Consider the following 25124-nt stretch of genomic DNA (forward strand, 5'->3'; position numbering starts at 1 on the left):
GGAACTCCTTGTTTCTTTAATTTTTCTTATTTCTTCTTCCTTTTTCTATCGCCAAGTGTTTCACAGCACTGTACTCCGTAGGTTTCTAGGTTAGGGCCTAGCGTTGAGGATTCTCAGATACACTTAGAGACGCTATACTTCTCACCAGCGACAAAGAAGATCATACAGCTTCTTCAAATCATATAGATTTATATCTTCATTATCCTCTCATGTACATAGAGAATAATAGTATGATTTCGAGCTCTGCAATCAACAGTTGTAGAGTCTATGTATTGCTGGTCACAGCACTAGCAAGGGGTAGCAGCATACTGATACCCACAAGGATGTTACCTGAGGCACTTAAAACAACCTTAATTTAGCATAAAATTAGTCTGTTTTATTCAGGAGATGTCTACGACGGTGCATTCCTGTTGGCTGAGGCAGCAGATTGTATGCCTATCAGGCAACATTCACAATATTTCATGACCTGAATCTGGAAGTGACTAGTTGTAGCTCTTTGTCTCAATATTCTGGCTATTCACTACCTTCCCTGTCTCCTTTTCAATCTGGGATGATAATTAGTATAACAATTTCGCCAACTCCACCCCCGACAGTGCGGAACCCATTGTCCCGACCAGTATCAGTCCGTGCATAAACCACAACCACCCATGCCCGTCTCCCATCTACAGGACAGATATTAACTATGACCTCCCTCTTTGTCGCAATCTACCGTCCTCGCTATGGTAACTACCAGCATTGGGCTCTTCACTTGCACACCGCAACCGAAGATCTTATCTTCGAAGTCGACGGCGAACACCCCTCCTTCCAGAAAATGACATCTCACGGCAAGCCTTCCGACTCTGAGAACTTAATCATGTCCTTGCTTGTCAGCGAAATCGGAGACCCAGATGTGCCCACTGTCAAAGCAGTGGTCGACGCCGCGCGGGTCGACAACGAGACACTCGAATGGGACTGTCAGGAATATGTGCTGGAGCTCCTGGAAGCGTGTGAAGAGGACGCAGTGCTAGATAGGGATGACGAGCATTATGTGGAGGTTGTAAGGTTCTTAAAATCTACGCGAGGGCCCTTGCTTTGAATTTTGATGTTTCAGCTGAGTTTCATCGCTGGGTTGGTGCTTCTATGGAGTTGATTTCCAAGCTCGGCTTTGGGGTCCGATATCAGGATCTCACTAAGCATGCATGGGTATCGGGGTTTCTTTTTTTTTTTAAAAAAAAAAAAAATTTTTCCTTCTTGACTATTCGTCGTGCAATAGTGCCCATGAGCTTGGCACGATGAGATTTACATTGGTTGGTTTGTCGGGTTCATAACTAGGTATCAGGTTGTCGATCATTTCAGCATAATCCATGCAATTAGGCATAGAGTACGGTCAAATTGGAAATAAAAAAAAAAGAAAAAGACAATTCACCGTCTCCACCCAAGTCGTCGCCATGCTTCCTCTCTCATTGCCGCCGCCGTGTCCTGTGTTCTCACCACTGCCGACTGGTTCTCAACCGCCCTGCGTAACAGGAAATGAAGACACTCCTCTATAGACCCCCATGCCAAACACTTAAATACCTTAGGGAACACAGATGCCTCCACTGGACTTTTTCCGCCCCGTAGCTCTTCGAACTCCGGTTGATACTCGGCCAATAGCCCACAGCTCACCTCATCCGCCATCCCTTGCAACTGACCCATCTCCAAGGGTATTGTGGGTAAGCCGTTCAGGATCCGATGTCGAGAGATTGAGTATGCCTTCCGCACACTTTCCGCATTATGAGTTGCGACGAAAAGCCGCGCGTCCGGAAACTTCGTCTCTAAATTCCGGAACGGAGACTGGTGCGTAAGCAGACTCTCCACGATGTGGTTGTAGTTCCGATCCGTGTCCGCTTTGGTATCATGAATACGATCCCGATAATCATGTGCGATGTAAGCGCCCCGGACCAGCTTGATTCCCAGAGCCCAGCCCTCCTTCCCCGCTAGAGCAAGATGGCGGTGGACGTTCTCGGCGGAGGATTTCAAATACGCCTGGATGGTATTGAGCACGACTACCTTGCCATCACGGTTGAACTGTCTCATAAGTTCGATCGTCCAGGCATCAATCGCCCGTTGGAACACCTGTTGCTCAGCATCAATCCAGAACCGTGAACCCTGGGCGGCAGTCGCTTCGCAGATCTCTGTGATAGCTTGCTTGATACGTGCTGGTGGGACGGGGTCACCGCGTGCGAGTGCTTCCACGGCGACAGGGCCGGCGCCCGTGAATCTAGTTGCGTCAGAATGTCTTGCATGTCTCATCTGATGTGCGTCGGCACATACTTGATGTTGATATAGTCTCCTTTTCCGACCATTTTCAGGGTCCGTAAATTGCCCTCTTTCCATTCGTCCACCGCACGGTCTGCAATGGCCTGTACATTCTTCCATTCTTCCACGTGCGAACCGGCGGCGTCGATCTTTGCGACGGATTCCCGGGCGTATCCGAGGATCACGCCCTTGAAGCCGAGAGACTTCATATTCTGGACCGTGTTACGGACTTCGTTCTCGTTGACGCCGGCACAGAAATGGTTGTAGATCGTGGTGCGGAGAATGTAGTTCATGATGGGGTTCTTGGAGGGATTGAGAAACGGCGATTTGGAGTCGATGACATATTTCAGCACCGATATGGACGGCTTCAGAAGAGGCGACGCCATCGCTGACGTCAGAAACAATGAGCGAAGTAGAGCCTTCGTGGGCACGTCCGCGAGAGGCGCTTTCTTCCGTGCGGGTGAGGCATGGAAGACGGCACGGTGGGTGGATGGTGCTGCATCGGCTAGAGATTTAGATGCAGTGTAAAACGTTTCTGGCTTTTTCGGCCAGAATGCCTTCGACTTCATGGTAGTACAACTGTGTCTAGCAGAGGCCGATATTCGTCTCTTACTCCTTTTCTACAGTATTTATCTTCCGATTTACTCACTCGTGGGAGGGGTATGCCTGCCAGTTATGTTTTCCTCCGGGGAACTCGATAGGCGGCTTGCAGACCGATTGGTCTTTGAGCTAGGATCATCGTTGATCTGAAGTGATAGGGCGAAGCAAGGTATGATCGTGGGCCGAATGAAGACTGAACAGATGGCTGTCGGAGGGGGAATCCGCATCTAGCTCGGTTAGGGTTTCCGTGCGGAAGTGACATGCGTATTGTATTCCCCCTTGCGTTTCTGGTTCACGTATACTCTCTCCGCCACCACAAGACACACACCGACACGGAGTCTTGCCATGAAAGTCTATTATCTCTATCAAGATTGAATCCGATAATCCCCAGCCCCAGCCCCAACCCTCCACTACACATATACATACAGACCCATACTTACGTATCTACCCTACTCCTTCTCCCCCCTCAAATGCTTCGTCCCCCTCACCAACGCCTCAGCATACGCCCCCCTCACCCCATTCTTCTCCAGCGCATAAAGCCCCTGGATTGTACATCCCCTCGGCGAAGAAATACTCTCCCTCAAAACCGCCGGATGCACCCCCTCCCTCAACAACCCAGCCAGCCCCTCCAACACCTGCGCTGAAACCTCCAACGCCTCCCCCCGCCGAAAACCCTCCATAACAGCCCCATCCAAAATCCCATCAACAGCAAGACTCACCAGCGCCATCGCCGCCCCAGAAACCATCGACCCAGCATCCACCATCTCCGGCGCCACATACTTGACCCGCCCGATCTGCCCGAAAATCCACTGCAGGATCTCCGCCCGCTCCGCCGACAGCGCAGCATTCTCCTCCACAATCGTCATGGACTGCCGCAGCCGCGCCGCAACATTCGGCATCGCCGTCACGATCACGGGCTTCTTGTCCTCGGCTACGCCGCTTCCGCTTCCTGCGTAGATGAGTTCGCTGATTTCAGCCGCGGATTTGCCTGCCATGATGCTGATTACGAATTTGCCGAGGAGGGCGCCCGCCACGCCTGGTTGCGAGAGGATGTCCTGCGCCAGGAAGGGTTTGCATGCTAGCATGATGATGTCGGCTTCTTGCATTGCGCGGACGTTTGCGCCGTGCGTGATGGTCAGGCGCGATGCGTCGGCTGAGTAGGTGGTGCGCAGATTGGAGGCCGAGGCGGCGCTCTTGGTGCTGATGTTGAAGTGGGTGATTTTGGCGGTTTGGGGTTCCGAGCGGGTGGCGTCTAGGAGGCCGCTCAGGATTGCGGAGCCCATGTTTCCTGGTGTGGTTTTTTAGTTAGTGGTACGGTGGGCGAGGGGGGAAGGGGAGGACGTACCGCAGCCGATGAATGCGAGGGTTGACATTTTGGTGGGTGACTTATTTACTAGGTATGTGTTGGTTGTTGGTTGGAGGGGGAAGGTGTTTTTGATAGTTGCAGAGAGATATATGGATGGAGGTGTCGGGCGGAGATTCCGAGCTTAAGTCCCTGATATGGGGTTCATCGGCACGTTCGTCGGATTTTTCTCCGGGCACTTCAATGGACATAAATTTTCGATAGAATATGGCTAAGGGGGTGTAGAGCTTGTTAACACAATCGATCAGCTTGTGTGCAATTATGTGGGTAAGTAAGTATTAGAGTAAAAGGAAAGTTTGACTTCGTGTTCGTAACGAGTACTACGAACTATACTCGGACATAGTATTTTGGTACTAAGGAAGCAGACTCCGCATATGGGCAGGGAAATTGCATCATCACGGGCTTGCCTGATAAGATAAGAAAAAGACCAAAGCGATGGGCAGTTGGCAGTCAAGAAAAGAGATATGTGTATATGTATAATAGAGGGCAATATAAGGAAGAAAAAGAAAAAGTAAAGGCCCGAGCCGCGGATCGAACGCGGGACCTCTCGCATATATGCTTGGGTTATTTCCCTAAGCGAGAATCATACCACTAGACCACCCGGGCACCTGTATGATTGGCGCTCAAGAGTTTGATATATGAAAGGCTCCACACAAGCCCAACCTACTTTCTTACGATCACCAAATTGTCGAGGTTATTCTGTATGTTTATTCTGTATGTTACTCCTTGTCTTATTTTAGGTAGACTCTTGTGTATATATGTATACTTTGAAATGTTAGGTGCATCTTGAAAGTACATCTAATATGACTGGCTGTAACTTGGGCAGTTTTGTCCACGTAAGTTTTTGTATGTCTAAGACCCTGTAGATATATATATACATCCCCTGGCATTTTATCCGAAGGCATCAAATACTAGGGCCCTAATCGAAACAATTCCATACGGCGAACAACGCTTATCCACCCTTACATGAGAATCAAAATCATACCCCATGGTAAACCTACAGCGACCGAATATCTCAGACAGCAAAGTGTTGCTCACAGCCCTAAATCACTTACATCGGCACTCGGCAGCACACCCTCCACCATATCCGCCACGACCCGACCAGTTCCCAAAGACAATGCAATACCCCAAGGGCCATGCCCAGATGCAACAAAAACACCACCTTTTCCACCTGTTTTCACACTGCCTCCCAGCAATTTATCATCCACCCGGCAAATAATAGGTGTACCCTGATCGGCAACAGGGCGGAAACATAGTCCCTCTCGAATAACCTCCAGGTCATCCGTGTTGCGTATCGTAGACCCAGTATCACTATCCGCGGGGTTTCCCATGAGCTGAACTGACACGCCCTTATATCTGTCCATCTCATCTTGATTTATCAAGTTGCGAGACTCCTCCGCGCGAGAGGGGAGCGGCATCCGTGGATCATTCAGACCGGCAACGTAGATCTCGCTGCCCCGTCGCGAGAAAATCTCCGGACTGAAGCCACAAGAAAAAGGGTTCGAGGTGAAGATAGCATGGCTTCGTCCTCCGTAAGTCTTCTGTTCATGTTCAAACGTATGCCTCGGAGAACGGAGCACGAGGGAGTACCCAGCCAATGGCGAGATAGGGATGGATACCCCAGCCGAAGGAAAGAGGCCCCCAAAAACTTGTGGAGTCCACGCACCCGCACAGATGACCAGGTGGGTACATGGAATCATGAACTCTATGTCTGAGATGAGATTCGCGATCTTGACAGCGGTGATAATGCCAGCCTCGTTTGTAACAAGTGAAGTAGCCTTGGCTGGGTGGTGAAGCTTGACACCGCGAGATGTTACCGTTTCCATCAGGAATGTGCATAGTCTTAGCGGATCACTAAGCTCTGTCAATACCAGCATCTAACCTCAGAATATAGAGCGGTACTAACACCTGAGCAGTATCAACATCACTAAGCCTTTCCACCTCTACCCCCGGCCGAACCGTCAACCAAGCCGGAGCCGGTTCAATACCCGACATACTCGACCCAGAAGCAGTCTCCGCTCGACTAGCACCCTCCTTCATCCATTCATCTCCCCGAGAACCATCCCTCCGGATAATCGTCGTATTCAAGCTCAATGCCGTCCCTTTCATATACCCCCATTTCTCCCACCCCCCATTTGCACTGGCCAGAGCCTCGTGCAAGTCAAAAGAGAGTTCTCCCAAAGACGCAACCGACGGGGCAAACCAATCACTCGCTAGAAATCCAGCAGCGTAGCCAGACGCAGAGCTAAATAGTTCCGACGAGGTCTCCACAATATGAATATCCTCTGCCGAATGGGTCTCGGATAAGTAGTAGGCGGTTGCGGAGCCGATGATTCCTCCGCCTAGTATTACTGTTGGCATTCTGAAAGATTTATCTGGGGGGTGTTTGATGGTCTGATTTTATAGTACTTTGGTTTGTTGTGCTCTTGAAATAGCTCTAATGGTTTGGGTTTATTGATATGTAATCAATGGGGGGTTACATTGATTATCTCGCGGGGTAGAAGCGGAGATTAGATTGGAGTTTTTAGATCCCCCATTGCGCCAAGAGAGACAGGTGTTGGACTAAATGATAATGTTCTTACAGGATGGGACTGAGCGTCGTGATTCTTACTGGGAGATGCACTGGACATTGTGTTTCTAAGGCAACTACATGAAGTCATGGTAGATTAATGCCTTGTTTGGCAGGCTGTGACAAAAGGCCCGATATTCTTCGGGCAACACGACATTTATCGGGTCGGAGACCAATTCAATTAAAGATATTTATCCTTGTACAACACCGTGATTGGCTATATTTCAGGGAAGTGGCACGGGAGGAAAAGTGATAAATAGCGACATAGTGTCTTCCGGCCAGCTGCTCGAATGGACACTGAAGAAGATCCGTGTGGAAGTGTAGACTCGTTTTTCGATACTATAGTCAATGCGAGATGGCCGCAGATCCCAGACCCCAAACATTGGCTGGCAAGGTCGCCATTGTCACGGGCGCAACGAGGGGAATCGGCGCCGGTCTCGCTGAAGAACTGGCCCGTAGAGGAGCCAAAGTGGGTTTGCTTGATTGCCCAATATATTGGTTTTTGACTAACTGTGGAGTAGGTGTTGATAACGTATACATCGATGAGCAGCGAATCGATCGCTGATCAATTAATCGAGCACATCAAAAGCTTCAAGAACGGTTCAAGTGCAGCCAAAGTCCGCACCGATCTCCGCCAACTCTCCGCTGCACAAACTATCGTCGAAGCCTCGATTCAAGCGTTCGGGCCTTATATTGATATCCTGGTCAACAATGCCGGCGTCGAAGTCGTAAGGTCCCTGTACGATCTCACCGTGGAAGATTACAACCTCGTCTACGACCTAAACGTCCGCGCCGCCATCTTTCTAACGCAGGCCGTTCTGCCCCATCTCCGTGCACCCGGCCGGATCATCAATATAGGTTCTGTCGCTGCACGGGAGGGGTTCGCTAATTTGTCGCTTTATTGTTCGTCTAAAGCTTCTTTGGAGGGTTTGACGCGGTGTTGGGCCGCGGAGCTAGGTGATGCTCTGCATACGGTGAATGCTGTTAACCCTGGGCCGGTGCAAACGGCCATGTTGGATAATATCCCGAGAGAGGTGGTGGAGAGGCAGAAGTCTGCTACCCCGGTTGAGCATCGGTTGGGGACTATTGATGATGTTGCGCAGATTGTCGCGTGGCTTGCGTCGGAGGAGAGCCGGTGGGTTTCGGGGCAATCTATTGCTGCTGCTGGGGGATTTGCGATGTATTGATTGTGTGATTGGGGTGTGTAGGTATGACTGCTACGGCAAGGTCCTAACCATATATATCAGGACTAGGGGTTGTAGATAAACGTTATACAGGCTATGCGGTATTTGTGTGAATGGCCTTCATAGTAAACAGTGTGAAAGAGAGATCAAATTGATGTACACAACAAAGTTTAAACAACACTAACAATTGAGAAAGCACTGTACTACGCAAGTAATGTATTCATATATCACAAACCAAAACCTGTGTTCAGTGCTGGAAATCCAATGCTTTGTATCTGCCGCATCTCCATATCATCTCTCTATCTCATATGCTTGCGATTTCCTTAGCTTCGGGATCAGTAACCACATGAGCAGCATCAAACGGCCGGTGTGTAATGATACTGTAATTACCCGTGCTCTTCCTCCCAGCGAAGCGACCATTAATGAAGGCTAACCACTCAGGGGAACTCGCGGTCAGCACATCAGAGTGGTCCATTCCAGGATACAGCCTCAGGTGTGCCTCATTCCCGTAGCGGCATGTATCCATGAAAGAGGCAAAAGTGGTCTGGTGCAGGACGGCCGTGTCATTTAACCCTTGGATGATCATCATAGGCTCTCTGGCTTTGGCACCGTTTGCGGGGGCGACCAAGTCCTGCCACTTCTGGAAATCTGCGTTGTTCTGGATCGCAGGAGTGAACAGGCCCGAGGGTTGCAGCCCATACGCGAGTGACATGGCAGCATAATTGCAAGCTTGTGTAATGTTGGCGATCTTCGTTCTATTCTGAAGTGGTTCGGCAAATGGCGCGCGGCTCATGTTAGGGAAGACTCATTCGATGACGAATGGGAGCCAGATTGATTCGTAGAGTATGTCATATGAAGCATAGTTGGAGGCCTGCGCTAGTATTTTGATACCTAGCAAAGTCATGTCATATATCTCGGAGGCAGGTGCTAAGGCGACGGTGCCTAGGTACTTTCCGGCGGCTCCAGCTTGAAGCATATTGCTCTCGGAGAGCTTCCAGACAGCGCCGCCTCCTTGGGAATGCCCGACACTCATCCACACGTCCGTGAATACTCCAGGAAAGGCCTTCCGAGCGGCAATCAAGCTGTAGTAGAGGTCATTGGCATGTGCGGGAAAATTCAGATATTTATGCAGCGTGTAGTTGTTCCCGAGACCAGCATAGTCAGGTGAGACGATGTCGTATCCCTTCTCTATGAGAATGCTCCAGCCCGTATAGTCGTAGAGGGTGGGGGTAGTAGAAGGTGGACATCCGGCAAAGACGCCGATAGTACCGTGGGCGTACGCAATAACTGGATATTTTCTGTCTTTGCGGAAAGATGTGTATGGGATACCGATGAACCCGGTAGCCGGGATAGGGGAGCCGTTTAAATCCCGAGATGTATACTGGAAGCGATAGGCAGACATTCCGGTGATCACATCAAGGCCATCTGGATCAACGGCCTCAAATTTCAACAGATCACCTGGCTGCGACTTGGAGAACTTCGATGTTGTGGCATATAGAAATCAAAGTCGAAGTCCATACCGAACAGTGCTCTATCCTCTGTCTGGGCAGCGTCAAGGACTACTTGGCATATAACACCACGCCCGTAGGCCTCGTGGGTTACGGTTGAGACGTCGAGGTTCGCAGCAGCCCTTGCAGCTGTCAGAGATGGCGCCGCGAGGCTGAGCAATACAGCCAAAGCCAACATGGTTGATTGCAAAGTCTGAGAACGAAGAATGGAGCATGCCTAGGTATTCTTCGAGAAGACGGGATGATCTTCATAATGTATAGACGCATCAAATGATGGCTGATGCGGATGGATTCGTCATCCCCTTGTAGAGGTAGGGCTTCGTTACGTATGTGACACCCCAACACCCCACCAAAGCAGCTATTCTACTTTGGGAAATAACGTCGCGAAAGTGGGGAAACCCTAACCCAGGAACTCTTGCGCATTTAGATTCTGTATCAACTTCATCTTTGATCCCACTGCCTGCCTCCCTTAATCAAATAACTCACTCACAAAGAGCTAAGTAATACTGAATGACTGCTGATAGTTGATGGCCTCGGTAGTATGTCCTGTGGTGCTCGTGATATCGTCGACTTGGTCACCGGTGCGAACGCTGCCGAAGAGACCATATTAAAGTATGTAGGAACATCAAAGACTCCTGAGCTCCTTATAGATACTGATCCACTAAGTGTAACGGCTCTCGACCGTGTATGGCATGCACGCGGAAAGGGGTAGAGTGTGCCTCTCCACGAGCATCGGGATCTACCTTGTCCATTATTCAAAGCTATTAGTCGCTCGACCTAAGGCCACACAAGCTTTTATTGACAGTCAGACTTGAGCGCTATCATAATGCATTCTTCTTTGCCCTCAGGCTCTCGCCGACACTCCTGACTATCTTTTCCGTGAACGGAAAGAAATCGATGATCCACGAGAACAAAATACTGCAAGACACAGTCTCGCCTTTTGCGGGTTTCTACGCTTCCCAGAACTCGACGAAGCACGGGAAGAAAGACCTCATTACACAATGACATCAGTTACAGAAGTCGGTTTCGTTGGGCATCGGAGAGGCGGCAAGGAGCAGCAAACTGGACGTTCTTCTAGCCTGCGCTCTTCTGCTTAGTTTAGTCCAGGTAACGTAAACCTGGCCGTACACCGCAGGAGAGTCTAACTTACATCATTTTAGATCTTAGAGGAACTTTCAGGGCAGACTTGGTGCATGTGGGTTTTCTAAATACATGCTATTGTCCAGCGAGATGGTGACTCTCCTGAACAGACCCCGCTGCTGCGGTCTATGCGCAGGCTAACCCGTATCATGAATGCCTTGAGAGCCTTATGTCTAGAGCAAGACATCGATGTGGAGTTATCTTCTCGATCGTGCCATCTGGTTTCGAGGATGTACAATTTTCCCTCGCACGAGCAAGATAAATCCACATCACCCGATGATCAACTCTTAGACTACTTCTGCGAGTACCTTGAGATGTGGGCTAAGATACAGTGGCTGTAAGTATCACTTCACTCTTCAATATATAACTAAGGATTCAGCTCAGCAAATTCTAGGACGGCGCATTGGAAAAGACAAAGTATTGAGTTGGGTTCACAGCAGGACACCGCGAATCGCGCGCGCTCTGAAAAGAGCCTAAGTGAACATGAATGTCGAGGGGTTGAACTGACCTGCATTGCATCACAGTCCCAGTAAGATATCATTGCCTCCCTTCTTTGGTACACAAGCGAAAATGACCGAAGCCTTACGGACGTCATGCTAGCATTCTACCATGGCGCTAACGTAGATATTTCGCAGATGTTTTATGATCCGGTTTGGCTCACCCTGAATTGCGAATTGCCAGCGATGACACACCAGACGAGCTCCGAGCAAGCCAAAGGTGCTCTCCAACATGCAGAAAACGGTCTTCAGAATTCGTATCTCGAGGCTATCTTCTATGCGCCTATTTGTATACTGTCAGTGTGACCATGAAGTATAAGTCTGAAAGGACTCGCATAATCGATTTTGTTCCCAAGTTGACGGAGAAGGGTTTTTCATTGCCGATCGGTTTCTATCTGCGATTGAAGAAGCGTGGGCTGCTGGTGGGGAGTAGGCTGCCTGCTTGCATTTCAGTGTATAATAATTGTCAGGCTTATCAACCTGACAGGGTGAGCCCTGCTGATGCCTGAGGTATACACATTTATGCCCCTCATTAAATCAAATTTAATGCAGAAATTACATCACCGCCAATGGGAGCTCGATTTCTTTTCCGCTCCCACTCTTTGGAAGTCAATTCTCAACCTCGGTTCTCATTTATTCATCCTGTTCTCATAAATTTTGTCACATAAAATGTCTGCTAAGACTATTATTGTCACCGGTGCCTCGAGAGGTTAGCAGCACCGAGTTGAAACTAACAACGCGCATTTGATTAACAGCTACCTACTATAGGCATCGGTCTCGCAATCGCAAAGTACCTCCTCACCTCCCCTCAATCACACAATGTTGTCGTGATCGCTCGCAGTGTCGAACCTCTCCAGAAGCTCAAGGAGCAATATACAAAGCAGGTCGAAGTGCTTAATGGCGATCTTGCCGATTTGTCCATTGGCCAGAAGGCCGTCAACCTAGCTCTCAAGTCCTTTGGCCGTCTAGATGGAATGGTTCTGAACCATGGTGTGCTGGGACAAGTAGGCAAGATCGCCCAAGCCAATCCCGAGCAGTGGAAGCATGGATTCGACGTGAACTTTATCAGCTTTGTTGCTTTTGTGAGTTCATGGCTTCCCTTTCAGAGTGTAAAGGTGATTGAATATTAATCAGCTGTGTAGATCAAAGCTGGTCTCCCGGCGCTTCGTGAGACGAAGGGCAAGCTCATCTTCACCTCTTCTGGTGCTTCCGTGTCGGCATACCGAGGTTGGGGTCTGTACGGCGCGACTAAGGCGGCAATGAACCATCTTGCGCTTAGTCTGGGCGAGGAAGAGCCCGAGGTCACAACAGTCTCGGTGCGACCAGGAATGGTTGACACCGAGATGCAGCGCGAATTGAGAGAGGACCATGCTACGACGCTAGAGCCACAGGTCCATTCCAAGTTCACTGCGGTCCACAAGGAGGGAAAACTGCTCAAGCCTGAACAGCCTGGTCACGTTATGGCCAAGCTGGTGCTTGATGCTCCTAAGGAATTATCGGGCAAGTTTCTATCGTAAGTTTCTATTCTACGTCCTCTGATTCTACAAAGCTGACCCACGGCAGGTGGAATGACAAAGCTCTCGATGCCTTCCAGGCGTGATTTACAACCTATCAGCTTGACAGACAGTTAGTATATACCATCATATCGGAGAAGATGTAGACATAGAACAGGAAACAGTGGTGTAATCAGCCGAAAGATGAAAAGCAGTACATTTTCATAAGCATTAGATGCAAAGCACCTTCATACTTAGCATGGAATGTGTATTGGTTCATCATACAAAAATTCTAGATATTATAAAAAATCCGAAGCTTACCTTGTGTTCCAAAGCTCGTTGCAATATTGTCCGAAAGATCCAACCTAACCGAACCTTGGTCCAGAGGACATAATTACTGCCTGGAATACTTCATGACCGTTAGCGAAGCCCACACAAGTTTTGGACGAAACAATCAAAAAGTGTAAACAAATATCAGTAGTCCGTTTGGCTTGGACAGTGTACGTCACCATGAAAGGTATGATAGGGGCGACAACATTGTTCATCATTGTAGTAAAATGAAAATATACGAGAATGTAAACATACCATTTGATATTAGTGCCTCGCAAGACTTGCGAATTGGAAAATTTCGAAATCCTCAGCATAAAAGGATATTCTCGCTTCCATTGTTGTGGGTGAAGCGTATGTGGAAGAAGACGATGGGAAAAAAACTTCAGCCAAGAAATAGTCCCAAAAGCGGTAGTATTCTGCCGACAGTACCCACTGGTTGTTCCGACCCGATGCAGTCCGCGTCTGCCATTCGATCAACGCTACTATTTATTGAAAGTATAGTCCCCGCGCATTGGGAAAAAAAGGTGATCCTTTACGTTGACAACAGTGCTTTTGTGCGCGAGGGCGTGTTTCTTTCCTCTGTCCCCCACCATTACTCGTTAATAAGATACACTATGTCAGATCGAGAGTTCAGTGGTAAGTATTCTGTTCGTCTTGGCGCAAACTATCAATAGTGCTGACTGACGATCGACTTCAGCGAACGATGACCTGTCGCTTCCCAAAGGTATGCCTCCAAGCCGCTCAGCCTCCAGTCCCTTCGACCAGCGTCGATACGCTAGGTGTTCAAACTACGCGTCCTGTCCTGTCACTTGCCGACTGCAATATATTGTCTCTACAGATTTTGCTGCAAGCGCATTCCATTCTAACTGATTGCGACTGATCCAGCGACGGTCCAAAAAATTATCACCGAGATTCTACCCCCTTCTTCCGGCCAGACATTTTCCAAAGATGCCCGCGATCTCCTCATGGAATGCTGCGTCGAATTCATCACTTTGATCTCCTCTGAAGCCAATGACATCAGCGAGAAAGAGGCCAAGAAAACAATCGCCTGTGAACATGTAGAGCGGGCTCTACGTGATCTTGGCTTTGGAGATTATGTCCCGGAGGTACTGGCTGTGGCGGAGGAGCACAAGGAGCAGTTGAAGGTGGGTAGAGCCCTTGCATGTACCGCTGATGGCCCGGGCGTTGCTGACACGTGTATCCCATGACATAGTCGCGAGAAAAGAAGCAAAGTAAGATGGAACAGAGTGGACTGTCGGAGGAAGAGTTGTTACGACAGCAACAGGAGCTGTTTCGCTCGGCTACTGAGAAGTACCATGCTGCCCCGGAGTAAAGGTCCAGGTTGCAGATACGAAAATGCAATGCGATTTGACTCTTGCTGGTCATAGAGGGAACGGATTCGGAGTTTTGCCTTTCGGACGACGAAATCTCGGAGTTTAGGTTGTCTGGGATTGAAACTATGGTTTCTGACAGGGTCGGCTGGTTTCATGATTTTCTTATTTTCTTCAGTATCGTTGCATGAATTACTCGAATTTTTCTTTCAAATACAGAATACTTTTACGAACGCAATGGCAATTGTGTATGGGTTGTCATCTTGAGATATCAGTGATACTTATTTTCTTTCTTAATTTTCTGCGGTGAACTGAAAGTGAGTTATTTACTCTGGTTTCTATTAATAGGTCACCATAACTATGCTATGGCATATTTTTTGTGCGACAACGGATAGTCTGAGTAGTAAGAGTAATATGGGTGAATTAATGGTTTGAGAAGAATAATGTCACACATGATTACTGGTGATACTATTCGGTCATCAAAGACATATATTAGTACATGTTGCCTAGAGCCACCTTCCCCCGTGTAAAGTGAACAATCCACATCATAAAAGGAATAGATTCAGTCACGCCCTTGTATGACTTGAGCTGAACATGCCGACCGTTTGAGAATTATAGTGAATTTGTAAAAAAGAACTAGGGAGGTACCGTACCATAAGTTACTACAACCGCCCTCAGTTTTACTGTAAGAAATGGAAGCACAGACGTGACGGGCGCGCTTAGCCCAAAGGGGAAGTCTTCCAACCTCTCGCGCGCAAAGTGTCCTGCAAACACCGCGGAGCATTCTGAGGCCCGAAGCATTGCGACGATTCCCCAAGCCTCATCCTCCACCATGCCGCCTTTCAAAGACGAGCACATTTTGGTACGTCACCCGCCATTCACTGCCCTCCCGCGGCCCGGGACGACGCCGTACTGATCTCCTCCCTTTAGATAATTGCGCCAGGCTCGCAAGTGACCCTGGCGCAACTGGGTCTCCCCGAGTCATTCACACCCGCTCGCTTTCGATTTCCCACGCGGATGTTCCCTGCCGAAAAGAAAGGCGAATATGAACCATATAAGATCCGCGAGCGACGACAGGAGGTGAAACCTAGCAATGGGACGGACGCGCCCAAGGAAGATGTCGAGATGAAAGATGCGGAACCCACCGCTCCCGGTAACAACGAGGAGGCCTCCAAGCCCGAGGACGGCCAGCAAGAGGGCAAAGCAGAGTCCGCCGAGGGCCAGGAAACGAATGGAGAGCCGAAACAGGAGGTCCAGGAGATCTTCTACGAGGAGGATGCTACATCAGATGAGGGGGCTACCTTCCCGATCGAAAATGGGCGCATTATCGACTGGCCGTGTTTCTTTGCTCTTCTTACGCATGTTTATAATACACTGAGTCCCCCGTTTCATACACCGATCATGCTGATCTCCCAACCGGCCTGGTCAGCGCGCGACCGAGAGGCGATTACGCAGTTTGTGTTCGAGAAGTTCAAGACGCCCGCTTTTTGTATGATGGACTCTGCCCTTGCTGTCTGCTACGGATACGGTACTTCGACTGCGACCGTTGTCGATGTCGGTAAGGGTAAGGTGGATGTTACTGCTGTCACCGATTTCCTCGTTAACGAGCATGGACGAGGAATTGCCCTGGAAGGGTGCGGTGGTGACTACATGACGGACAGACTCCAGGAGCTGCTGAAGTCGAAGGGCTTTTCAAGAGAGATGTGTGAACAGTTGAAGAGGAGTAATATTACTGAGATCCTGCCCGCTGGCACTCCTCTCCCGGGTACTGCCACCACCGCACGGCAGAATACCAACCCTGCTGCTTCAGCTTCCACAGGAGGAGAAGAAGGCAAGGCTAATGATGCTGTTCCTCGGGGTCCCGGTGAGGGCACCCAGACAGGCCCAGAAGGTGCTAATGGGGAAGACGAAGACGAGGGTGTGTTAGATGTTGCGGCTATTGTCAGTGGCAACACCAGCGAATTCCTAGCCAACAGAGAAAAGGAAAAAGCGGAGAAGTCGGGTTCGAAAAAGGGCTCGACCGACCAAAGCGGGAAGCCCATTCGTCTCCCCAACTCTAAGAAAGAGAAGGCCTCGTTCCAATTCGAAGAGTACGTGCAATTGGAGCCGGAAAAAGATGCCGCCAACGCCCCTAGACGTTACATCCGCCAGACACGGGAGATTGAAGTCGGCATTGAGCGTTTCCTCTCTGCCACTCAGAAGCAACACACTGGCGACCGCTTAACCAACAATATCCTGGAAGATATTGCAACACAAATCCACCATACTATCCTGGCTGTGCCCGATTCGAGCAAGCGAAGCGAGCTTTGGGATTCGTTGGTGGTTGTTGGTAACGGTAGTAAGATTAAGGGTATGTTCCTTGGTTCGTAACACAGTATACACAGATTCACTTATCAACGGAGACAGGTTTCACGCAGGCTTTGCTTAACACCATCACACAAAAGTTTGTCCTCTCGCCATCTGCCACCATCTTTACTTCCGAGCTTCCGTCCAATTTCTCCACTCCCATGCCGACGGGGGGAACTAACACTCCGGCACCTGGCCAGACTGGAACCATGTACAATACTCCTGGCCATGGAGTGAACCCACTTCTTGTTGCTGCAACGCATTCAAATAATCCCGTACCCCCAGGCACCCCAGGGATGGACCCCAGTGTGGCTTCCCACTACCGCTCCACCGGTCATTCTCAAACCCCAACCTCCGTCAAGACCCTGAAGCCTCCAGAGTACTTCCCGGAGTGGAAGGAGCATAGCAACTCCAACGCTCCTGGCACTAGCGGGGCCTCAGGAATGAGCAATGGCCCTAATGTCGGACCTGGAGGCCCAGGTGCCCCAAGTAGCGGCCATGGCATGGAGGAAGCGGTATTCTTAGGAGCCCAGGTTGCTTCTAAGGTTATCTTCGTTAATGATCAGGGTGTCAGTAAGGGATTCATGAGCCGTGTGGAGTACAACGAGAACGGCCCCTCCGCAATCCATGAATATGCTATGTGATCGTCTTTAATAGAAAATTATATGGAATTTGACGCTTTGTCTTACGTCAAGTTGGGTTGAGTTCAACATGAAAATCTTTTTTCCTTTTTCCTTCTCTTTTCTTACTCAGGGGGTTATTTAATGCGTTGAAGCTTTGTTGAACATGACACTTGGTCGTCTCACATATGGTTTTTGTATTCTAATACTGGCGTCCTTTATTAGAAAAGCAACTCTGTCAGGATGCGGTAGGATTGGTGGAGTCTGGCTTGAATTATCTGGTACCTATAGTACTCAATGTAACAAATTTTTACTTCTAAGTCTGACAGGACAGGACAGAACTGCCGTTATGCTGTAATTTGAAGAACACCACCATAACTCCAGTCATACTACTTTACTCCGATTCACCACCAATCACGGCGATCGACCTGCAACTAACCGAATTAGAACAATGATGATACCACGTGACCGGATAAGTAAAGCACCAGCCATTCGGAGTGCTTATCGCATTCCGCCACAGCGTCTCTCCGCCATCGCAACATTCTTGCTTCAACACACTACACTTACATTACACCCGCACAAATATCCAGTCGACGCCTACCCTTACCTCATATTCACTTAATATAGCTTCCCAAAAATGCCGCGTGCCGAAGCAGGAAGCGCCAAAGCCCTCAGCAACAAGATCAAATCGGTACGCGCCAGCTCAAGAAATCCCCCAAAGAAAACCCCCATAACTAACAGGAACTAGAAAGGACTCCAACGTCTCCGATGGTTCTGCCAACTATGTGAGAAGCAGTGTCGAGATGAGAACGGCTTCAAGTGGTGAGCTAGAATTCCAAACCAAAAAGCTTTCCCCTACTCCCCCGAGTGCGCGACTAATTTGTATCTCGACACGTAAGTCACGTACAAAGCGAGAGCCACGTTCGCCAGGCTTTACTCGTCGGCGAGGACCCGAAAAAGTACATCGAAGATTACAGCAAGGAGTTCCTGAATAACTTCCTTAATATGTTGAAGACGTCGCATGGTGAGAAACAGGTTCATATTAATCAGTTTTATCAGACAATTATCGCGGATAAGACGGTGAGTTTTTTGCTTGTTCTTTGGGTCTGGGTTTATACTTGGGTGAGAGGCTGATTGTGTGTAGCATGTTCATATGAATGCGACGAAGTGGAAGAGTCTTTCGCAGTTTGCGGCTTATCTTGGGCGCGAGGGCGTTTGTCGGGTTGAGGAGACGGAGAAAGGGCTTTTTATTTCGTATATTGATCGGAGTCCTGAGGCAATGAGACGGCGGGAGGCTGTTTTGAAGAAGGAGCGTCAGGATCGGGGTGATGAGGAGCGGGAGCAGCGGCAGATACAGGAGCAGGTTGAAAGGGCCAGGCAGAATGCGGAGAAGGAAGAGGAGGTGGATCCTGAAGCGAGGAATCTGCAGCGAAAGGAGGGCGAGAAAGTTAAGCTTAATATCGGGTTTGGTTCTAAGGCAAACGGCGAGGCGAAGACGGAATCGCCAAAGCCGCTGTCGCCCGAGCAGAATGACAACGGTGCTTCGTCAGCGACACCGGAGCCTGCAGCTGGAGCTGCATCTACGGACTCGACTCCGGTTCCTACTCAGGATGCACCCAAGCCGGGAGTAAAGCTGTCTATGTCGTTTGGTGACAAGAAACCGAAGAATGTATTTGCTGCTGCGGCGAAGAAGAACCCGCTGGCCGGGAAGAAGGGGTCTGTGATGGAAGCTCCCAAGAAGATGAGTGAGCAGGAGAGGATCATGAAGCAGGAAATGGAGGCGATGGAGAGAAAGCGCATGCGTGGAGCCTCCGGAATGCCGAACCCTAAGCGCCCGAAGATGTCTTTGTCCTGAACTCGATCATTCCTCCGGATCTCTTTTCACACACGTCCAATCGCGACCCGAATGCGCGATGGTTTTCATCCCAGAGGCTACTTTGACTCTACCTATGCTCGTGGAATCATGTTATGCCTGGTGGACGCCGCTAAACTGGTTCAAATCATCTGGTTGCGGATAGGGAGGCTAATTGATACCGCCAACAATGCACGTCGTGATATTGCTCGACAACTCAGCTTTGCGGAGACTTCGCCGCCTAGCTTAATAAAGTTCGTTACAACTCAGTCGCAAACCGCGGAGCAATGATACCCAGAAGAAGATAGATACTAACAAAATCTTTTCATAGTATGAGGTTATAGTTCTTAGTTTCTGGCGACTATGAACAGACCTTTCCAGCCTAAGCAGGGACTGGGGTATTTAGAGGAGAGTGCTATAAATATCCAAATTAAAAACTTTATTAGATAAGAGCAATCATCCAAGACTCAATCTTTATTTGTCTACCTAGAAAGTGACATGTTATTGATTTGCTGGACTCCGAGATATACAGCAATTAGATGAACTTAGCTTTGCAATGTATTATTGTTGTTCAGTTATAAGCAAAGCATTGCTTTATGTGATTACGTTACCTGAAAGAGTAGCATATGAGATCTCAGCTGCCGCTTCTGACATATACTTGTAAGACCTGTGTTCGAGATGCCTTCATGTCTTGTATTGATATTGCTCTTGGGGGGGACTGAAAACTCGGCATCATGGTTGACGAGCCCTCCGTACGTATAGGTGGTATCGAAGACGGCAAAAGCAGTTCCGAGAGACCTTTTACATTTTACATTCAATTTGTATCAAAGGCGGCGATAAAAACATAAAGTCCGATATTGTCAGATGATAGTGCGAGTCGGTATAGAGTCCACTTGGGATTGTATTGTCGTTGTGTCAAGCTTTCTCAGCAATCCTCCTCATATTATCCCCTGCGCAGAAGTTATGAATGCTCATGAAATAGTGTGCCTTTGATATAAGATCGGTGATAGCGGTGATAGCGATGGGCATCGGTATTAGCAGACTTAGGCTATTCTTAGTTGAACCATACAAGAATCACGGTTATTCTAGATAACAAAGCCCTAATCTCCGGTATCATCTTCATAATTATTGTCCTCGTTTGTTAGTCATATATAACCCCATCGGATCATACAACCCATATCAACAAAGCGATCATGCCTCGCAGCAACTGCGCCTCATGGCTCATGGCTAAGCAGTCGCCTGTCAACGTCGTGGATACTGCACCATACACATCTCCCTCAGCCGGCGAGCTCGTCATCAAAACTAAAGCTATAGCCCTAAACCTAGCCGACGTTGGCGTCCAGAAGCTTGGGATCCTCTTGGGAGACTACCCGTCAATTCTGGGCTGCGACGTAGCCGGCGAGTTTGTCCAAGCTCATGCCTCCCTAGCCGGTATCTATGCCGTCGGGAATCGTGTCATTGGCGGTTGGATGTTTGAACCGAAAGGAAGGCAAATATTGCTACTCGGCATGCCAACAGTATGTGGTTCTGAATCTGCCTTTCATTGCTAAGATCCCGAAGGAGGTGGCATATGAAGATGCCGCTGTACTGCCTCTAGGAATCAATACTGCTGCCAGCTCTCTGTTTGCGGAGGAGACCCTTGGGCTTGATGTGCCCTCTGTTGATGGCACAAAGCCCCCTCGAGGCAAGATGCTCTTGGTTTGGGGTGCCAGTAGCAGCGTTGGCGCTTGCGGCGTACAGATGGCTACGCAAGCTGGCTACGACGTTGTCGGTGTTGCAAGTAAAAGAAACCATGAAATGGTCAAAAGTCTGGGGGGCGAGTGCGTGCTTCGATCAGAGAGATCCGACTCTCGTTGATGATATTGTGGCATTCCTGGATGGTAAAGAGGTGGCCGGGGCTTACGGGGCTATTACTAGTGATTCAGCTTTGAATGCAACGTGTGAGATCCTCGATAGAAGTGGTGGGAGGAAATTGGTGGCGTCAGTCATTCCAGGTGCGGAAGAAAAGGCAACCAACAGTGTGAAAGGCGTTACAAATTTTGCGACAGATATAGCTAACAGTGGGGTTGGAAATGCCATTTGGCAATGGCTTTCTTCAGCTATGGGGTACAGGATTAAGTATATGCCACAGTCGGAAGTGGTGGGGAAAGGGTTAGAGCAGGTACAGGAGGCTGTTGATCTGCTGGCCCACGGAGTCAGTGCGAAGAAGTTGGTTGTCTCTATATAAATGTCCTTCCTAAGTAATTATTCGAAAGTCTTGATTATTAACGGTTCATCCAAAACAGGGTTATAGCAAAGTCATCCTAGACCTGGGATCTTTCCACAACCACTGACAATATTCCTGTTTGGGAATGCCAGGTAGACAGTTGGCAGACATACTGAAAAGAATGAAGCTGATTTGATCAAAAGCAGGAGTGGGACTGTTCTCATGCCAGCGATTTGCGCTAATTTGATGTCCCGGAGAATGGGATCCACAATTCCACGCTGAGGATCTTGACCTGCTATATCCATGCACTGGCTCTCTACAACAGACAACATATACATAAAGTAAATGATTTGCGTAAAAAAGTTGCTAGGTGTGCTAATTCAGCCCCAAGTATCACTCGGGAGGTTGAGGACCTTGCCTTAATATTGCCGCCAGCTATTTGGTAGATTCTTTAACAGAGTGCCTTTAACCCAATAATATACATAGAATAGACTCTTACCATCCAACTCAACTTATGATATGGAAGATCCTGTCTATACAAAGCATATCGGGAGCGATCTTATCAGTTCCGCCTTATTGCCACCTGGGCTTTGAGGCGACCAACATTCGGCCGGCGTTAGTCAGCTGGTGGTGCACGTGATCGAGCTATCCAGAATCTTCAAGGAAGAGCTCTCTCCAGACGTCTCAGCACGGCGCGCGCCTCACCTCTGCTTTCATAATTCAGTTCAGACTTTCATTGAATACATTCTTAACCCTCGCTGATATCTCTTCTACTATCTTCATATCCTCGACACCGCCTAAAAGACCCAAGTTCGGCGCGTTTTACGTTGTAATCATGGCCAACTATCTCGCCTCCATCTTCGGTACGGAACAGGACAAGGTCAACTGTTCGTTCTATTATAAGATTGGCGCATGCAGACATGGCGACAGATGTTCCCGAAAGCATGTAAAGCCTTCGTATTCACAAACGATCCTGATGCCCAACATGTACCAGAACCCGGCATACGACCCAAAGAATAAGATGAACCCCAGCCAGCTTCAGAACCATTTTGATGCTTTCTACGAGGATGTATGGTGTGAGATGTGCAAGTATGGAGAACTGGAGGAACTGGTAGTGTGCGACAACAACAATGATCGTAAGTCGGACCTGGTTCTGGCTAGAGTTAGATTCTCCGAGCTGCTACTAATTGGTCACGACGTTAGACCTCATTGGCAACGTTTACGCCCGATTCAAATACGAAGAAGATGCGCAAAAGGCCTGTGACGCCTTGAATTCCCGTTGGTATGCGGCGCGACCAATATATTGCGAACTATCGCCGGTTACAGATTTTCGAGAAGCATGCTGTCGATTAAATAGTGGCGAGGGCTGCGTGCGTGGCGGATTCTGCAATTTCATTCACCGGAAGGACCCTAGCAACGAGCTCGACCGTGAACTGCGCCTCAGCACGAAGAAATGGTTGAAGGATCGCGGTAGGGATGCCCGGAGTGTCAGTCGCAGTCCCAGCCCGGAGCCGACGAGGCGGCGATACTAGGTGTGGATTTGCTTTTTGTGTGTGTTTTGCATGTGGCGTTGGGGAATTGACCTCTGTCTACTGTAATTTTTCTCTCTCTAAAGTGTTATGATATCAAGCCTTGGTTGCGAGATCTAATGGCATTCAAATTGTCCTCGGTTGAATCCTTAGCTATTGTAGTGAAAGCTGTCAGCGGAAGTAAAAGGTCTTGGTCTTGGCGACCGACGCGGGGCGCGTTCATCGCGTCGCAACCTCTCCTTTCTCCTCGCAAAACTAGTATTGCCAATATCGCTCTTATAATACCGTTCTTTCTCAATTAATAGAGTGTGTAAAGCGAACATGGCGAGCCGTTCTGACGGGAGTGGCTATAATGATAGCAATCGCGCATTCCTCCAAGCTTTCATGGCCCGCTCCAGCATGACCTTTGCGGAAGCAAGGCCTGTTCTGGCTGCGATTTTCTCTGTCCACGGTATTACACCGATCTCCTCTAATTATTAATGTGATAGGAAACTCACTCTAGAACACGAACAGAAGGTGAACCTGTCTCCGAGGAAGATGTAACTGAAGACGATCTGTCATCTTACATTGCTGCCGCCAATACCACGATCTCTCCTTTCGATTTAGAAATCAGAAGTACGCTACGTCAGTCGCAGATAGATCCTGAAGGCGCGGGGGACCAGGTGCCGGAGCGAGTATACGCCCTTGTGAACACCACCAGTGATGCCTTGACGCAGCTGGCAACCACTTACAGTGCGGACGAGATCGCCTTCGTCAAACGACTCCTTGACGCTATGTTCGACACGAATAATACTAGACGCTCCGAGGGTATGGTTATCAGCGGCATGCAGGCTATACAGTTGGCCAAGGCCTCTGCCAGAGATGCTAGTCGTCGGGAACCAAACAACGCGACGCAGAGTCAAGGCGGGGCCGCGCAATCGCTTAGTATGTCCCAGGCGGAAACAGTACTGAAGCAGCTCGTGGAGGAGGGGTGGCTGGAAAAAAGTAGGAGGGGGTTTTATAGTCTAAGTCCACGAGGGCTGATGGAGCTACGAGGATGGTTGGTTGCGACGTACAACGATGAGAACGAGGATGGTCGTAGGATGGACAAGATCAAATTCTGCGCCGCCTGCAGAGATATCATCACTATGGTACGTTTTAACCATACCTCAATGACTGATTTAAAGTATGCGCTGACTGCTTAGGGTCAACGTTGTGGTAATCGTGACTGCTCGGGTCGACTCCACGACCATTGTATTCGCAACTTCTTCCGTATGCAACAGGCTGAGCAGTGCCCTGTATGCAAGGCCCCATGGCCTGGCGATAAGTTTGTCGGAGAGCGTGCGATAACCTCGACAGAGCAGTACATGCAGGGCAGAAGGCAAAGCACGAACGCACAGCGTCAAAGCGGTGTTGGATCTAGTAGCCAGATTCCCAGCGAGGATGGGGCGGCTGACAGCGACTGACGTGATCACTTGACTTTACAATTCTTGCTGCTTCATCGCCAGCTCATATGAGGGACTAATGCTTAGGGGCAGCGCAACTTCGCGAAACATCCTATGGTTTATCAAACTCAAACCATTCTTATGGACTTCGCTGCGCGCAGATATCCGGCGAAGCACATCCAATCTTCCACCAGATCCTGTTGTGTACGCACATTGGGTTCTAACCATTTACCGATACGGGTCCCCGAACACCTGCGCTGAGTTGGGTTATATTATCCGTATTGATCCACTTATCAGCCTTGTGACAGGGTGGGCTCCTGTTCGCAACCTTCCTGGTCAACTGACAGGCTCTAGTCTCAAGGAACAATGGACTCACATCACTTCAGAGAGTTCTTTCTGTTCGATGCACCATACACAAATTTGGGGGCCGGTCTCGATTCAACTGCAGCCAAAGATACGAATTGAAAGAAGGACACACCATGCCATGGACAGAAATCATAAACTAGTCACTAGACATCATAAACCTCGTGGCATAGCCTCAAAAATCAGGCCCCCGACAATAATATCAATCCTATCACAACAGCTCAAGCCTTTACCATTCTACCTCTCACTATCAGAGCATTCCCACTGTTTCCTTTAACACACCTCCCATTCTTACAATGCGACCCACCTAAACAACACTTCGTCCCACGATACTGCGTATTCCCCCCTCCCCCCCCAACACAATGATACCCGCTCTCCCCGCAGCAGATATCACGTTCGTATTATAGCCACCAGATTGTCCACATCTGGCATTTCCGGTTCGACAACAGGTCCCCTATGACGGATCGACGCATTTGCTTAGGCCGTGGCAGC

At 49.1% G+C, this 25124-nt stretch overlaps 15 protein-coding genes and 1 non-coding gene across 16 annotated transcripts; 9 read left to right on the forward strand and 7 right to left on the reverse strand.

The window, feature by feature from the left end:
- Positions 1–31: 31 nt before the first annotated feature.
- BDW43DRAFT_289795 (uncharacterized protein) lies at positions 32–1219 on the forward strand. Its single transcript, XM_032043434.1, has one exon. It carries the CDS (start codon positions 683–685, stop codon positions 1073–1075), a length of 393 nt encoding a protein of 130 aa, XP_031895759.1. The 5' UTR covers positions 32–682; the 3' UTR covers positions 1076–1219.
- A 182-nt stretch (positions 1220–1401) lies between these two features.
- BDW43DRAFT_322482 (putative proline oxidase Put1) lies at positions 1402–3250 on the reverse strand (the record flags this gene model as incomplete). The annotated part of the gene is made up of 2 exons (XM_032049560.1): positions 2293–3250; positions 1402–2239 (listed from the first exon to the last, which is right to left on the reverse strand). The coding sequence occupies exons 1-2, from the start codon at positions 2844–2846 to the stop codon at positions 1402–1404; spliced, it is 1392 nt and encodes a 463-aa protein (XP_031895760.1). The 5' UTR covers positions 2847–3250.
- Positions 3251–3263: 13 nt separating this feature from the next.
- On the reverse strand, positions 3264–4828 carry BDW43DRAFT_289798 (pyrroline-5-carboxylate reductase). Its single transcript, XM_032043435.1, has 2 exons — positions 4223–4828; positions 3264–4165 (listed from the first exon to the last, which is right to left on the reverse strand). The coding sequence occupies exons 1-2, from the start codon at positions 4248–4250 to the stop codon at positions 3327–3329; spliced, it is 867 nt and encodes a 288-aa protein (XP_031895761.1). The 5' UTR covers positions 4251–4828; the 3' UTR covers positions 3264–3326.
- Positions 4330–4828, reverse strand: BDW43DRAFT_199351 (uncharacterized protein). The gene has a single exon (XM_032039117.1). The coding sequence runs from the start codon at positions 4791–4793 to the stop codon at positions 4500–4502; it is 294 nt and encodes a 97-aa protein (XP_031895762.1). The 5' UTR covers positions 4794–4828; the 3' UTR covers positions 4330–4499.
- On the reverse strand, positions 4757–4846 carry BDW43DRAFT_t206. The gene has a single exon. It is a non-coding gene; the product is annotated as a tRNA-Pro (tRNA).
- A 192-nt stretch (positions 4847–5038) lies between these two features.
- BDW43DRAFT_303503 (NAD(P)/FAD-dependent oxidoreductase) lies at positions 5039–6601 on the reverse strand (the record flags this gene model as incomplete). The annotated part of the gene is made up of 3 exons (XM_032045421.1): positions 5039–5092; positions 5296–6094; positions 6147–6601. 3 exons carry the CDS (start codon positions 6599–6601, stop codon positions 5039–5041), a joined length of 1308 nt encoding a protein of 435 aa, XP_031895763.1.
- A 563-nt stretch (positions 6602–7164) lies between these two features.
- On the forward strand, positions 7165–8075 carry BDW43DRAFT_315425 (SDR family NAD(P)-dependent oxidoreductase; the record flags this gene model as incomplete). Its single annotated transcript, XM_032048055.1, has 3 exons — positions 7165–7278; positions 7331–7989; positions 8057–8075. The coding sequence occupies 3 exons, from the start codon at positions 7165–7167 to the stop codon at positions 8073–8075; spliced, it is 792 nt and encodes a 263-aa protein (XP_031895764.1).
- Positions 8076–8297: 222 nt separating this feature from the next.
- Positions 8298–9679, reverse strand: BDW43DRAFT_303505 (alpha/beta hydrolase family protein; the record flags this gene model as incomplete). The annotated part of the gene is made up of 3 exons (XM_032045422.1): positions 8298–8753; positions 8811–9451; positions 9514–9679. The coding sequence occupies 3 exons, from the start codon at positions 9677–9679 to the stop codon at positions 8298–8300; spliced, it is 1263 nt and encodes a 420-aa protein (XP_031895765.1).
- A 2128-nt stretch (positions 9680–11807) lies between these two features.
- BDW43DRAFT_303506 (SDR family oxidoreductase) lies at positions 11808–12738 on the forward strand (the record flags this gene model as incomplete). Its single annotated transcript, XM_032045423.1, has 4 exons — positions 11808–11847; positions 11907–12220; positions 12281–12651; positions 12702–12738. 4 exons carry the CDS (start codon positions 11808–11810, stop codon positions 12736–12738), a joined length of 762 nt encoding a protein of 253 aa, XP_031895766.1.
- Positions 12739–13369: 631 nt separating this feature from the next.
- Positions 13370–14808, forward strand: nctB (negative cofactor 2 transcription regulator complex subunit NCB2). Its single transcript, XM_032043436.1, has 4 exons — positions 13370–13597; positions 13659–13685; positions 13847–14106; positions 14175–14808. Exons 1-4 carry the CDS (start codon positions 13411–13413, stop codon positions 14292–14294), a joined length of 594 nt encoding a protein of 197 aa, XP_031895767.1. The 5' UTR covers positions 13370–13410; the 3' UTR covers positions 14295–14808.
- A 197-nt stretch (positions 14809–15005) lies between these two features.
- BDW43DRAFT_289823 (putative chromatin remodeling complex subunit (Arp9)) lies at positions 15006–17578 on the forward strand. Its single transcript, XM_032043437.1, has 3 exons — positions 15006–15154; positions 15223–16642; positions 16699–17578. Exons 1-3 carry the CDS (start codon positions 15125–15127, stop codon positions 17280–17282), a joined length of 2034 nt encoding a protein of 677 aa, XP_031895768.1. The 5' UTR covers positions 15006–15124; the 3' UTR covers positions 17283–17578.
- A 176-nt stretch (positions 17579–17754) lies between these two features.
- On the forward strand, positions 17755–19634 carry BDW43DRAFT_289828 (putative C2H2 finger domain protein (Kin17)). The gene is made up of 4 exons (XM_032043438.1): positions 17755–17949; positions 18007–18080; positions 18158–18338; positions 18403–19634. The coding sequence occupies exons 1-4, from the start codon at positions 17896–17898 to the stop codon at positions 19111–19113; spliced, it is 1020 nt and encodes a 339-aa protein (XP_031895769.1). The 5' UTR covers positions 17755–17895; the 3' UTR covers positions 19114–19634.
- Positions 19635–20303: 669 nt separating this feature from the next.
- BDW43DRAFT_322488 (zinc-binding alcohol dehydrogenase family protein) lies at positions 20304–21769 on the forward strand (the record flags this gene model as incomplete). The annotated part of the gene is made up of 3 exons (XM_032049561.1): positions 20304–20564; positions 20596–20910; positions 20948–21769. The coding sequence occupies 3 exons, from the start codon at positions 20304–20306 to the stop codon at positions 21335–21337; spliced, it is 966 nt and encodes a 321-aa protein (XP_031895770.1). The 3' UTR covers positions 21338–21769.
- BDW43DRAFT_289831 (uncharacterized protein) lies at positions 21299–21769 on the reverse strand (the record flags this gene model as incomplete). The annotated part of the gene is made up of 1 exon (XM_032043439.1): positions 21299–21769. A coding segment is annotated over exon 1 (241 nt), but the record flags the coding sequence as incomplete, so codon positions are not given.
- Positions 21770–21931: 162 nt separating this feature from the next.
- Positions 21932–23007, forward strand: BDW43DRAFT_199463 (zinc finger CCCH domain-containing RNA-binding protein). Its single transcript, XM_032039118.1, has 2 exons — positions 21932–22452; positions 22520–23007. The coding sequence occupies exons 1-2, from the start codon at positions 22152–22154 to the stop codon at positions 22846–22848; spliced, it is 630 nt and encodes a 209-aa protein (XP_031895772.1). The 5' UTR covers positions 21932–22151; the 3' UTR covers positions 22849–23007.
- Positions 23008–24298, forward strand: BDW43DRAFT_199474 (non-structural maintenance of chromosomes element 1 family protein). The gene is made up of 3 exons (XM_032039120.1): positions 23008–23296; positions 23359–23975; positions 24030–24298. Exons 1-3 carry the CDS (start codon positions 23167–23169, stop codon positions 24288–24290), a joined length of 1008 nt encoding a protein of 335 aa, XP_031895773.1. The 5' UTR covers positions 23008–23166; the 3' UTR covers positions 24291–24298.
- The last annotated feature ends 826 nt before the right edge of the window (positions 24299–25124 follow it).

This window comes from Aspergillus alliaceus (assembly GCF_009176365.1).
Source record: "Aspergillus alliaceus strain CBS 536.65 unplaced genomic scaffold BDW43scaffold_58, whole genome shotgun sequence".
NCBI lineage: Eukaryota > Fungi > Ascomycota > Eurotiomycetes > Eurotiales > Aspergillaceae > Aspergillus > Aspergillus alliaceus.